This window comes from Dreissena polymorpha, chromosome 4 (genome assembly GCF_020536995.1).
Source record: "Dreissena polymorpha isolate Duluth1 chromosome 4, UMN_Dpol_1.0, whole genome shotgun sequence".
Taxonomy (NCBI): domain Eukaryota; kingdom Metazoa; phylum Mollusca; class Bivalvia; order Myida; family Dreissenidae; genus Dreissena; species Dreissena polymorpha.
Genome location: NC_068358.1, coordinates 120,737,987 through 120,753,224, shown reverse-complemented (window position 1 = coordinate 120,753,224; position 15,238 = coordinate 120,737,987). Strand labels below are relative to the sequence as shown.

General features: G+C 33.5%; 1 protein-coding gene across 1 annotated transcript; it reads left to right on the top strand.

The window, feature by feature from the left end:
* The first annotated feature begins 401 nt into the window (after window positions 1-401).
* On the top strand, window positions 402-12,176 carry LOC127878742 (uncharacterized). Its single transcript, XM_052425273.1, has 10 exons — window positions 402-697; window positions 1,722-1,843; window positions 2,508-2,599; window positions 3,408-3,448; window positions 4,397-4,558; window positions 5,315-5,431; window positions 6,137-6,742; window positions 7,467-7,530; window positions 7,837-7,893; window positions 9,711-12,176. Exons 1-10 carry the CDS (start codon window positions 434-436, stop codon window positions 9,743-9,745), a joined length of 1,560 nt encoding a protein of 519 aa, XP_052281233.1. The 5' UTR covers window positions 402-433; the 3' UTR covers window positions 9,746-12,176.
* The last annotated feature ends 3,062 nt before the right edge of the window (window positions 12,177-15,238 follow it).

The window sequence follows — 15,238 nt, the reverse complement described above, 5'->3', positions numbered from 1 at the left end:
TTCATTTGGTTGGAATATTTTTTAATATGATTCCCACATTTTTCCAATTGTTTTTGATAAACAACTAAGAACATATATTTTCAACGAGGTATGTGTCTTTCAGAATCAACCAACAACAGTTGACAAGTTTTTTTTTCCTTCTTTGTGACCCGCCGAAAATTGGCCCTTTCCCCTCCAATTTCGTAAACAAGCCTTATTTCACAATTTTCTCAAATTCAAGGGGAGTTAATTCTGGACTTTTTACTCTGATGTAACCCATTTTCGATAGGGTTAGAGTCCTCATTAATATCAACACACTGGACAAGTTTGAAAAGAATCGGATGAAAAATGTGGACTTTATCAGATAAACAAGAGAAAGTCTAACGCGCACACAGACAGACAGAAACTGGCTGCATTGAGAGTTAACAAGAATACATTAACTACAGTTGCTGATATGTGCATGAATAACAAGGAAGCTCCAACTGGGAAATCTCCACGTAACTGGGACAAGAGCACTCTACTTTTGATTGCTTGGCTGGAGGATTACTTCAGATTTCATGGCGAAAGAATGCCTCACCGAAACGAGATTGTGATGCCATATGGAACAGTGAAAAGTCATATTTATGAACAATACAAAATGGATGTGGAAAATCCAGTGAGCAAAAGCCAGTTCTACAAGAAATGGATTGACAGCTTCCAGTTTGTTAAAACGAAAAAGGTAAAATAATGTGTTTTTTGTGGGTTACAAACAATTTTATGCTGATATGACGTTTTTAAACTACAAAGTCATGTACCTGCGTTAGTTGTAATACATGTAATTTGGCATCGTCAAATTAGAATCTATAGCTATATGTGTTTTTATAACAGCTGTCACATAATGAATCTTGTGTTGAGTATATCCTTTGAATGTCTGCAGCATTTGTTACAAGGTGTAACACCAATATACATGTAACCTTTTTTTTGTCAGTTACTAGATATAATAATATACAGTTGAATCAGATTCTCTCGAGGACAACGACAAAGGTCAAATATATGGGGGACATAGTGTTTTACAAACACATCTGGTTAAAATTTAAAAATGAAAAAATATGCTACACAATCAAAAACTTAACTATATTACATTAAATATGTTTTAGAATGAGGTACACATGTACAATAGGCGAAAACGCATACATAGAAAGGATATTGCTTCAAAAAATTAACTAGAAAAAGTAGAATTTAAGATTTTCTCTAAAAACTTTCTGGAATGCCAGCCCTGGTGAAAACACCATTTCATTGCCTCTGTATCTTGAAAGAGCCTGGCCTTTCTTAATTCTTTCTCAGCTGTTAACCCTTACAATGCGGGAACCGAATTTTTAAGGCCTTTGCAAACAGTTTGGATCCAGATGAGACGCCACAGAACGTGGCGTCTCATCAGGATCCAAACTGTTTGCTATTCTGATAGTATTCTTTGAAAAAAATCGAAGAAAATGCGAATTTTAGAAATTCAGCAGACGACATTTTAGCAGACGACAAATTTCCCAGCATGCAAAGGGTTAAACTGTTACAGTGTAAAACGACAATTTTCATGGACTTTTCTAAGACTTGAAACCTTCATTGTGATGTATCAGAAAGGATACTCCAAAAAGGCATTGGTAATTTATTTTCAGGAATTTATTTTTGAAATGGGTTGTAAACAACAACAAAAATGAATCAGTTATCTGGAGCTGTGTAACATAAGCAGTGATCGATGTATGTTTCAGACCAACAGCTTCAGCAAATGTACAACTTGTGTGACATTAGAAAGGCTAATGAGCAAAACCACCTCTTTCGAGATGCGTGCTTTCTACAAGAAAAAGAAAGAAGAGCATAATATTCGTCAAATGTAATTTATGTATTTTCATTTCTTTTATTTTTCATTTAATTTTGTAACCAAATCTTTAATGAATTACTCCCTTACAAACATGGTAAGAAGCATTTCTAAAGTTCAGAATGCAAATCAGACTGTGTATTATTAGGGGAAAGATTAATGACCAGAAAAATTTACTGGGTGCTGCTAGATTGAAAATTATAAAAAGGTTCACGGTGAAAATTTTGGACTAACATTGACATTTTCTTGCAGGGTGCAGCATCCTCCAATTTTGCTCTATATCTTTCCCTAAGGCTTATTTTATATAACCACTGGTAATTAGTAAAAGTTATTCAGTTAATCAAGCTCATTGACTTTTATCTTAAATTGAAAGGACCTTTAAGCCCCATTAATCCTACATATGTATTGATATCCCAAATTCACCTTTACTTATTGAACATAAATATGTAGTTTTATAAATGTTTTTAAACATTCAAAGTGAAATAGGTAGAAAGGTGCTATATCCTGCATATTTTTGTTTCCTGCATACTGCCCATTAATGATGGTAAACAAAGAAATGATATACATCTTTCAAATTTAATTTAATTTTGCTTATTAAATGTTTGATGTCAAAAGAAACAGATGCACTTAAAACTATTAACTATTTGCAACTTCAAAGCTCTTATTTAATGATATCCAGGTTAGAAAGGAAGTACTATTACAACAAAAAAGACCAGGCACAACGCAATCCAAGCCAGCACATGTCCATAATTATCGATGGTATGGATCAAGGTTGGTATTTAAAGTGTCCATACACTTTAATTTTGACAGGAGCAGTTTGAAAATCCTAACTAGTCATAAAACATATTCCCAAGTTCCAGTGTTCTGCCTTTGACGGGGCCTTGTTACAATGGCAAAAACAATTATTTGTCCTGACCCGATTTCTAAAAATAGGTCACCATAATAAGGATTCCTAAACATTACAATGAATGAATTTTTTGTTGAATGTGTAAACTGTAACAGAACAAAATCTTTCATTTTGTATTATGCCATTATAAAAAATAATTCCCATTATTTTGAAGAAAAAGCCTTTAACTATAGGCTATATAGAGTTTTAAATTTGCATTTCTTTCTCCATGCATATATACATGTTAACCTTTTCCATAATTATATATATATATATATATATCTATGTCATAGAGGATATTTGTTGGATTCCGTGTAAGATTGCATTATATTTCATGAGTGGTCACCGAAACAATATTTTCACAAGTGAAAATAACGAGTTTCTGTTACAACCCATGAAATATATATTACGATCTTACACTTTGAAATATATAGTATTATGATTTGTCATTAGTAAATCATGTTGTTGTTCTCTTGTTTTTTTTTACGCTCTTTCACTTAAAAGCATGAAATACTGTAATTAATTTAATTTCCTGTCCAGACTTTTTTACTACATCCACAGTTGCACACAGGATACAATGGTACCAAAAAGGAAAGCTTTACATAATATGTGATTTAATTTTTTATATAACAAACATACAAACAGTTGTTTTTTAAATTTTTATTGCATAAATCTATTCTCTATTTTTTACAGCAAAGACCAATTTGCCACATTTTGCTGGGAGGAACCCAAAGGTAGGATAAAGGAGGTTTTGTGCCTTCGGTGGTAATCTTTTTTGGCTCACACCTGTGTGTCGTACTCTGTGTGTCTTAAGCTTTCAATTTTCTTTACAGAATGTTACCCATAAAAAGGGCATATAAACAGTTTGTATGGTATATTTTTTTCTGAAATAAATGTTTATCCTATTACCAAACGAAAACCAATAGTATAACAAGTGATCGTATGAATATGAGCTGTGAACTATAAATATTTTTAGACTATGGTTTCCAATCTTTATTTTTGGAACAATATATATTTCAATGTGATGTCATAGCAAATGATTATGTTTGAAGTAAACAAATACTATAAGCAAAATTGGGACACCAGCGTTATTTTTTAGATTTAAGTATTTTTACTCTTTTTGAACGATAAACACCACAAAATAATGGGATAAATAGAATATCATGTGAGTGTTGGAAAGAGATCAAGTTTATCATGCTCGGCTCAAAAATTTTGTAGCACTCTGAAAGTCTAGCACTACATGTTTCTCATCCTATAAACTTGATCTCTATCCGACAGTTACATAATATTCTATATATACATTAAAAAGCATTTATTTAATGAGTTCCTAAAATACATATCTTGCCATTCAACCATTGATGCAAAATTTATTAATTTATATTTAAAGTTGTCTCTAGGACACTTGCGGCGCTTAAAAAAACAAAAAATAGTGAAAAGTTGTTACTTAGTATTATATTGTGGTGGTACGCTAGCAAATTTTGTTAAGTTCAGGTCAAGAATTATGAGTTTGATTGAAACTAAAGGCTTTTTATTTGGCAGGTGATAACAATTAATCAAATATGCTTGTTAAGTTTTAGGAGACGAAATACACAAACAAGATTCAGTATTTTGTTTGTTTTTGATTTCCAAATTTAAATGATGTATTGTGCAAGATTTTGTAACTGTTATGTGAAAAATTACAGAATCTGCATGCAGTGGATCTTCTGCATACTCATGTCACTGGAGTGCTAAGTCACTGGCATGGAGGGTTTCATGCCTATGTGGACATTAATGAATATCCTCATGATCCCAACTTGACAATCAACATCATACTTAAAGAGCTACTACGTCAAGCCAAGGCAAATGTGAGTAATGTTTGTGCACATGTTATCTTACATAATTATACTTGGAAGACAAAAATTGTAAGCAGGCCATTCAAGCACCTACATTTCTGAAAATAACCAAAGCCCTTGACACTAATGAAATACCACATGATGGCTTTTTTGGTAAAGATGGTGATAGTACAGTCAGTATTTTCAGGGGTCTCAATCTCTGGTTTTTGGGGTTTAAATAAGGCCATATTTCCCCAGCAAAAAGTATACAGTTCCCCCATTTCAGATAAAAATGCAAGACAATTGAATGCCCTAGACCCAGAATTGTCAAGTTCAAGTTCAAAATGTTTCAAACTAAATAAAATTGATAGATAAGTGTTAACTGTTAATAGATTGTAGTAAAAAGGACAAATTAAGTGATTAAAACAAATATTGTAATGTTTCTTATGTTTTGGTTGAAATTCTCCTATGGAAAATGATGCCTGATTTCGCCCGCCTCGGTGTTCCCCCAAACCAGAGTGAGACCCCTGGTTTTATGAATTTGTATAGAGGATTATAAATTCTTGCTTAGGTTGGTTAATAGGATAGATAACATCAGAATACGAGTCATACAAAAAGCATTAGTATGATAACACATTTTCGCCAGACTAGCTATATTTGTGTATGATCATGTGATATAAACACTGACCATCTTACTTTTATTGTTTTCCCTATGTTGTAGTTTTACTTGTTGTTTACTCTAGAGAACAACATTATTGTGCAATAATTTTGTGGATGTTTTTATTCCAGAACAACTTCCTGCCTCCAAATTTGTTTATCCAAGCAGACAACTGTTGGAGGGAAAATAAGAACCGTTATGTATTTGCATTTCTGGAATTGTTAGTGGCAGAACAGGTTTTCCATGAGGTGAGTGTTGATTTCAAAGATCACAGTGTCTGTTTTACGACAGTCTTTCTTAAGGATGAGTATTCAAATAATTTCATTTTCATTAACTTGATTATTTGAATATTCATGTGCACTACTTACAATTATTCAACCTCTGTAGCATGATTTAGTAGAAATGCTTATTATGCCCCCCTTCGAAGAAAACGTATTCACACAATGGCTGCTACTACAACTTATAGCCCATATAGGGGGCATGCATGTTTTACAAACAGCCCTTGTTTACCAGGTAATCGATAACGTCGCGGAAACACGTCTATTCAGGGAATCGATAGGGATCGTAAAAGCATGTATCTATCAGGGAAAGGATAGTTACTATAACTAATTAACTTTAGACATGTTATTGTTGCCAACTACTGTGTATCATATATATCACTAAAAACATGATAGTTTTGAATCCTGCAATGTTTGTTTTCAAAATTATGGAATTGCATCTTTTTGGCTTTTATTTCAGGTAACATTTTTGTAGCCTTAACATATAAAATATTTATATTTGATTATTAAATGAATAGTTTTTCTTAGTATTATTCCATCTTGTAGTTTATGCATTTTTTTCAAATCAAATTATGATAAAACTTGGGAAAGGCATTATCTTGTTCAGCCATTGTCGACTTTATTGACTGAAGGTATTTGATTTGTCGGATTTGATAATCATATATTATATTTCAGGTTCATATGTCCTTCCTTATTGTTGGCCACACGCATGAAGACATTGATGCAAAATTTAGTGAGGTGTCCAGGCTGTTAAATACTAAAGATGCTGAATATTTTGATGACTTTTTAAACGTTTTGAAAAATGCAGAGCGTATCACACAATTATTTGATGTTAAGTCATGGATTGAGGGTGATTTGAACAAAGCTGACCACATCACCCAACCTTTGCACTTTAAATTTGTTTCTGTGGACGGTGGTGTAAAAGTGTTTTATAAAGGGGTTCAATCTCAGCCGTGGTCAGCCCTTAATGGGAACTTTTTGAATAAAGCCCCAAGTGGAAAGCCAGAAATATTGAAGCCAAATTTTAGTAAAATTGAAATAGATAAAAATGTTAAACAAATTAAAGCTCTGAAACTAATTTTCAAAAAGCAGGATAGTACACAAAAGTGGCTAGACTTTTACGAATCGCTCAATTCCAACATGGACAGTTTAGATTCTGGAGTACCGGTATTTCCTTTAACACTGCTACCAAGACAACCTATAAGGCAGTCCTTTCCACCAGGACAAGGAATGGTTCCTGAAGTTCGTGAACTGATTGAAAAGGAAAACAGACAGCCATTGGTGAGCTTTTTCTACAGTAAGGTCATATATTGTTAGCTAACCTGAGCTCACCGTGCTCAGGGTATAAATTTCCCCCCCAACTGATTTGATAATCATCCATATTGCATTTCTAGCATATAGTATATACTCTGAGAATATACATGTTGAGTTTGTAAATCTTAATCAACCACTCGGCTAATCTTAATGAAACTTGGCAGGAATGTTCTTTGCATAACTCATATTACCATGGAAATGGATAGGTTTCCTTATATGTATATAGTAACATCTAGAGCTTAGAGCTCTAATATTTGGCATGAAACATCATATGATGAACCTAAACAGTAAACAAGAATGTTAAAATTATGCCTCTTGGGTCGGAATTTGCCCCATACCAGGGGCCAAATGTTTTTTCCTTAAATGTATATAGTGAAAAGTTAAAAAAACTTCTCTTAAATATTAAAACTAAAGCTTTGATATTTGACATTAAACATCGTCTGGAATACCTCTACCAATATTGTTCAAATTATGCCTTTAAGGGTAAAAATTGGCCCAACCCTGAAGGCAAATATGTTTTCCTATATGTATATTGTAAAAACTTCTTCCCTGAAACCACAATGCCAAGAGCTTGGATATTTGCTTTCAAACATGGGCTGATGGACCCTTACAATATGTAATTTGTAAAACAGTATGAGATACATGTATAATAATAAAATACAATATTGAGGTGTAATTTGTATAATTCAAGGTACAGATAAAAAAGCGAAAAACTGGAGACGAAGCTTCTGACCTCAGGGTTGCCAAAAAGAAGAGTAAATATATATGATATTTATTATTATCATAAATCTTGAAAATATCATTAAAGTTATCTTTTTACATTCGTTATAGAGTTGAAATTCATTTGTTATGTATTTAGTTTGAATTTGACAGGATCAGGAAGAACAAACTTAAGTTTAAGTATGTTTTACAGTAAAAATGTGACAATAAAATAATTATGAACATTATTTCATAAAAAAATTTGTTTCTACTTATCCTAATCAAACCCATCTGTAGAAAATTATTGTGTATTTTGAGTGTACATGTAATCCATATGAAAATATTCCATTGAAACATTTCAGATGATAACACTTCTGGTGGGAAAGGGTTTGGCAAAAGGAAGAGAAGATTTATATATGGTTTGTATATTGCTCTTTTTTTTCTTTGAACATATAATGGTTTTTATAAGAAATAAGTAATAATAGTATTAAAACTGATTAATATTAAAGGGGCCTTTTCACAGATTTTGGCATGTTTTGTAGTTTGTCTTTAAGTGCTTTATATTGATAAATGTAAACACTGGATCTAAAAAGCTCAAGTAAAAAATCAAGAATAAAATTTAAAAAAAAGGAAAAAAAGTAGCCCCCATCAGGGCTCGAACCAGTAACCCCCAGAGTCCTGGAGTAAATGGGATATGGGAATCACGACCGTCCATCTGTCCCAAGGAACATAATAAGTTTGTCATTTATAAAGCGAAATTCCTTAAACTTGGTACAAAAGATCCTCATCATTAGACTGTGTATGCTTAAATACCAGTTCCCTACCTCCAAGGTCAAGGTCACTATTATAGGTCAAATGTCTATATATGGTACAATGCTGCATCCTGTTTGTGTCCAGAGCATAACTTAGTCATGTATTGAGTGAATTTTATTAAACTTGGCACAAATATTTTCAATCGTGTGTCGCTCTTTCTGTTGCCTAAATCTAGTGGAAGACAAGGTTAAGGTTAACTTTCATCCATTTTTTTAAAAACGGAATTCCCATGCCTTGAAGGAACACAACTTGAATGATATTTTCTCGCAAAATAAACTCGATACTGCAACTAGTGTTCTACAGATATTAAAGCATTAATTAAGCCTTTATATGTTTTGTTAACATTTCTTGTATTCTCACGTTTTCAGCTTTTCAAGGTTTAAAAATGCATTTTGTTTGAAGTATTGTTGAGTAGCCTATTAGGCATTTAAAATAAAAATAAATTATTCTACAGCTTGATTTTCAGTACGTTACAGGACGGCATATAGTGATTGCACTGTCCGTCCGTTCATATGTCTGTCCGTCACACTTGCGTTAAAGTGATATTATGGGCATCTAACAGTTAATAGGTGTCTATCGCAACCGTTGTTTATTTTTGGTGTTTTCACTTCATATATACTTAGATTTGTTAATGCAGCATCAACATGCTAAAACAATATCCCTGAAAGAGAAAAATAATGCATTTGAATTAAATTGAATATAAACTGTACTTTCGTTTGACAACTGGTCATGCTTGTACGATGTGTACCTAAATTTAGTTTTAGTGCAGATTCGTTCATACGACACAAAGACACAATTTTGTTTTACGGATGGCTTACAGGACTGGGTGAGTCACGTAAGATATCGAATATAAAATATATTTTTAATAACAACTGGTAGCAAGATGAGTTGCAGATAATTGGTCAGTAACTTCATTTTAAGTAACTTGTTTGACCTGTTAATTCTTTTAAGCTCAATTCAACAGTGAAAAATGCCCATAATATCGCTTAAAGGTTTCGAAAAATGCTCATAACTTGTATGTCGCTTCAGATGTAACCTTTATAATTGGTATGCATTTGTATATGGACAAGGCCTTTCCATACGCACACAAATTTTGACCCCTTTGACCTTGACATTAAACTTAGGGTCCGCTTTTAGGTTCAAACTCTGCCTTTAGGTTTTGAAAAAGCGTTTTTTGGGGGCATATGTCTGATGGAGAAAGCTCTTGTTTTTGTTTGGCATTGATATGTGGTTTGTTTATTTAAGACACAACACTGTGCAGATCACGACTGGTCATGATTACAGATGAAGAAAGGAAGAAACATCTGTGGATAAAATTCTTGATGGACCTGTATACTTCATTTATGCAGTATATGCACATCTGGTTGCTCATTTTGTATGTGTTCTGCTGCCTTTTTGAAGGATATATTTTGTTTATTTTAAGGTTATTGCAAGAACTTCTGCGTCAATCTTTACTAGAACACATGGGTTTATTCCAACCCAGAGTTTCATTTTATGGTGAAATTGGATCAGTCAATTAAATTTGTTTTAGCAAATATACGTCTCTGGTGGGCAAAAATAAGACACTATTATTGAGGTGTAGTGTTTAACAATTTGTATCCAGTCAAATGTTCCTTATTTCGCCAGTTGTCTTTATAATCCCCCGAAAGTATTGAGTGAGATGTCCTTTATAAGCTATTGTAACTGTACATTTGTTCATGTGCATTTTTCTACCAATTTTCGATTTCGGTTTAGAAATGCTTTGTATGAACTTGTCTTCACATAAAAATGCTTTATTATGTCCCCCTTCGAAGAAGAGGGGTATATTGTTTTGCTCATGTCGGTCCGTATGTCCGTCTGTCCACCAGATGGTTTCCAGATGATAACTCAAGAACACTTAGGCCTAGGATCATGAAACTTCATAGGTACATTGATCATGACTCACAGATGACCCCTATTGATTTTGAGGTCACTAGGTCAAAGGTCAAGGTCACGGTGACCCGAAATAGTAAAATGGTTTCCGGATGATTACTCAAGAACTCTTATGCCTAGGATCATAAAACTTCATAGGTACATTGATCACGACTCGCAGATGACACCTATTGATTTTCAGGTCACTAGGTCAAATGTCAAGGTCACGGTGACCCGAAACAGTAAAATGGTTTCCGAATGATAACTCAAGAACGCTTATGCATAGGATCATGAAACTTCATAGGTAAATTGATCATGAATCGCAGATGACCCTATTAATTTTCAGGTCACAAGGTCAAGGTCAGGTGACTTGAAACCGCAAAATGGTTTCTGGACGATAACTCAAGAATGCTTACACCTAGGATCATGAAAATTCATAGGTTCATTGATCATGACTGGCAGATAACCCCTAATAATTTTCAGGTCACTAGGTCAAGGTCACAGTGAGTCGAAACAGTAAAATGGTTTCCTGATGATAAATCAAGAATAATTAGGCCTAGGATCCTGAAACTTTATAGGTACATTGATCATGACTAGCAGATGACCCCTATCGATTTTCAGGTTACTAGGTCAAGGTCACAGTGACAAAAACTAATTCACACTTTGGCTGCCACTTCAACTGACAGCCCATATGGGGGGCATGCATGTTTTACAAACAGCCCTTGTTAAAATAGATTTTGTGAATTTGTGATTGCTAATGTTTAATTTTTATGTCTCCGAAGGAGGGCATATAGTGATCGGACTGTACGTCTTTCCGTCACACTTTGCGTTTAGGTTTCGCGTTTAGGTTTCAAAAAATGCTCATAACTTCTATGCCCCTTCACATAGCAACTTGATATTTGGCATGCATGTGTATCTCATTGAGCTGCACATTTTGAGTGGTGAAAGGTCAAGGTCATCCTTCAAGGTCAAAGGTAAAAAAAACATGTATCAACGCAGCGCAGTAGGGGGACAGTGTGTTTCTGACAAACACATCTCTTGTTTTATGTTCTATAATATGTTTGTATGTCAGGAGAAACAATAAAGTTTTGTTTTTACAATACATACTAAACTTGTGGCAGAATTGTTTAGTAATGAAAATACAAATTGCAGCAATTGCATCTGTTAAAGAACTTTGAATGGTTATAATTGATGTAAAGATTGTTTTATTGAAATATTTCATTTTTAAAATGACTTCACATGTTGAAAAAAATGTTATGTATTTTTTATAAAAAAATTAATTAATTTTAGTTAGTCATAAAAAAATATTGAATCATTCACACTCTTTTATAAATGTTCTGACCTACTGACTGGTGGATTGCGAACATAATGGTATACCTTTGTGTGTGTTTGTATTTATTATTACATGTTTTATAATTAAAAAATAAATTAAGAATTATACATTTAAAAGTCGTTTACCTTCCATTTTTTTCAGTGTGATTTTTTCTGTGTGATTATGCATATCTGGAAGTGTGTACCGCTGGCTTAACATTTTCAAAGAATTTATCTCTATGTTATTATGAACTTTAGGGAGTTTGTACCGCCGGCGTAACATTTTCAAAGAATTATCTGTCTGTGTGATTATGAACCTTAGGGAGTTTGTACCGCCAGCGTAACATTAAGAAATATCTGTCTGTGATTATGCATAGTTTGTACCGCCGGCGTAACATTTTGTCATTGTAGAGTTTGTACCGCCAGCGTAACATTTTCAAAGAAATATCTGTCTGTGATAATGCATAGTTTGTACCGCCGGCGTAACATTTTGTCATTGTAGAGTAACATTTTCAAATATCTGTCTGTGTGATTATGAACCTTAGGGAGTTTGTACCGCCGGCGTAACATTTTCAAAGAATTATCTGTCTGTGTGATTATGAACCTTAGGGAGTTTGTACCGCTGGCGTAACATTTTCAAAGAATTATCTGTCTGTGTGATTATGAACCTAAGGGAATTTGTACCGCCGGCGTAACATTTAGAATTATCTGTTTGTGTAATTATGAACCTTAGGGAGTTTGTAACGCCGGTGTAACATTAAGAAATATCTGACTGTGATAATGCATAGTTTGTACCGCCGGCGTAACATTTTGTCATTGTAGAGTAACATTTTCAAATATCTGTCTGTGTGATTATGAACCTTAGGGAGTTTGTACCGCCGGCGTAACATTTTCCAAGAATTATCTGTCTGTGTGATTATGAACCTAAGGGAATTTGTACCGCCGGCATAACATTTAGAATTATCTGTCTGTGTGATTATGAACCTTAGGGAGTTTGTACCGCCGGCGTAACATTAAGAAATGTCTGTCTGTGATTATGCATAGTTTGTACCGCCGGCGTAACATTTTGTCATTGTAGAGTTTGTACGGCCGGCGTAACATTTTCAAGAATTATTTGTCATTGATTCTGAGAGTTTGTACCGCAGGTGTATTAAATTGTGATTATGATCCTCTGAGAGTTTGTACCGCCATTGTAACATTTTCAGTAAATTTTTCTGTTGAAGGATTATGAACCTGAGTTTGTACCACTAGCATAACATTTTTTTAAAGCATTTGGGATGGTTGTACCGCCAGTGTATAGAATGAACCTTTGGGAGTTTGTACCGCCAGCGTAAATAGTAAGAGAGTTTGTACCGCCAGCGTACCATTTTTTGTTTAATTTTAAAGTGGAATGAATGTGATGAACATTTGGGAGTTTGTACCGCCAGCATAACATTTAAGTTAATTATTTGTTGATGTTATAATGAACCATTGGGAGTTTGTACCGCCAGCGTAACATTTTCTGTTGTAGGGTTGTACTGCCAGCATAACATTTGTATACTTTGTTATAAAAAGTTACAAAAAAATGGGTTTATTTGTAGGAAATATCCTTGAAAAAGGCCATTTTAAAAGGGATTCTGTGGAAAATCCCTTTTTAAAATATACTGCTTTACTAGTGTTGAGCATGTTACGATGGCGTGTAGCGCGCAAGAACCTTAAGTCCCTTGGTTCTCGCCAGCAGGGTCTGCATAATCATCTTTGTATTCTGTATAAATGTAAATGTAGTTCATGAACAAAAATTTTGAAATTATTAAATTTAAACTGTATAAAGTGATGTCATATTATTAAGGACACGTCTCATAAGTAATATGACTGTAGCGAATAATGGTCTGTGTAACTATTACCAAAACAGAAAACAACAGTCTATGTAAAACTCGAGAACAATTTACAATATTTTAGTGAGCGTTATCAATGTATTTATACCATTAATGAAGAGCTCGCCTAGGATCGTATATAGGGCTTTAAGGGTTAAGGTAGCACCGCATGGTCAATATCCATTTAATGTGATGCGGTGTGTACAAGCAGTTTGTATTGAGTCGTATTTCTCAGATCCTGGTCTTCTTGTTCTTCACATTGTTTTCTTAAACGTACTACCGTGCGTTCGGTCAAGAACACCACTATTATACACATTACTAATAATTTTGTTTCTCCCCTATTTTTGCTTAGTTACCAAGTGATGTTTATGTGTACATGTGTACGTGATAGTACTATGCATTTTGCTCAGTTGCGATCTGCATGCAGTTCGACCATCACGGTTGCCAGAATTTGTCACGGTTTAATATCCAGTTTAATATTCGATTGCATGGGGTTCGTTTGGTGTGTGTTTTACGATATTATAAGTGGTCTCGATCTGAAATGAATATCAATTTTGAGTACCTTGGATTAGTCGTTTTTCGAGGTTATACGTCCCCCTACATTACTTCGAGTTCAATGTAATGGACGACACAGGTCGGTCTTCGGGAGTATGTTTCCTGCGTCCTCAGTATTCTGAGGGTAATGATCACAATAAGTTTCAGGCCTCTCAATTAATATGCACATCATGCATTTCCGTCCCTCTAAGTGCAAATTCAACGCTGGTATAACTGTTTTGGCAATTCGTCGATATTAAAAATATATTATTGACTATCATTTGGTAGCAAAGAAAAATGAAAGAAAAACACTCCATGTATTTTTAAACACTATTACTTACTTTTGCCTACTTCATTGTTTTCAAGAAAATGCATTTTGGTAACTAAATGTGACACATCTGCTAATATTCCAATAATAATTGAACTGATGAACTGATTAACAGATACAAAACGAATTATTTAAAGGTATTATGGTCTATTTTTAAGGTAACCTATTTTTTATTAAAAAAATATATTAAAAATGTTATTAATGGCGCTTTAATGGAGCGACAAGTATCAGTATTATGGTATGAGATTTTGATTATGCAACCAATCATCAAATTAAATCCCAAAGCCAAGATCTATTATTGCGAGGTTTAAATTATAAATAATGTTTAAGAGGACATGCCATTTCTGAGGAAACAGTTGTTTGTTTGTTTTACTTTGGTACACAAACATTCTGTGAATTTGATTTTTTCAAAATAAAACAGCACTTCAAAGCGGCATATGGACACCCTTTTCAATTTGCAAAATCTGGTGCACCAAAGATTAAAGTAGCATAAATACTCAAAAACAACGAATATTTTATACACTATTTCGAAAAAATAAAGTAAACAAATAAAAAATCAGTGTTGCTTATTGCAAAAGCAAAAATTTCAACGCTATATATGGTATGGTAACATAGATTTAAAGAGATCCAACATTGCTCGTTTGCATTTTTGTGTTGAGCACTTTATTCAATTTTAATATCCCACATCGTTATCTTTTCATACGACACACGTGCACTAACTTACATACATTAACATGTGGTTAATAATTGTTCCGCTAAAAAAAACACGGTATTTTGTATCTTGTAAAATCTATGTTACCAAAGGATCGGAAATTTTGGCAATTTCTTTAAGTAACATTGGTTTTGTATGTGTTAAATTTTTTTCCGAAAAAATTGTACGAAATATTCGTTTATTTTGAGGTTTTATGGGCTTTTGAATAAAACATATCTTCGCAAGTTTTTTTTTTAATAATGCACTTTTTTTCTTACCACACAATATATACACAATGTCGCGTGTGTTTACATAATTTTAGCAAAATGTTTGAAGTCTTACAC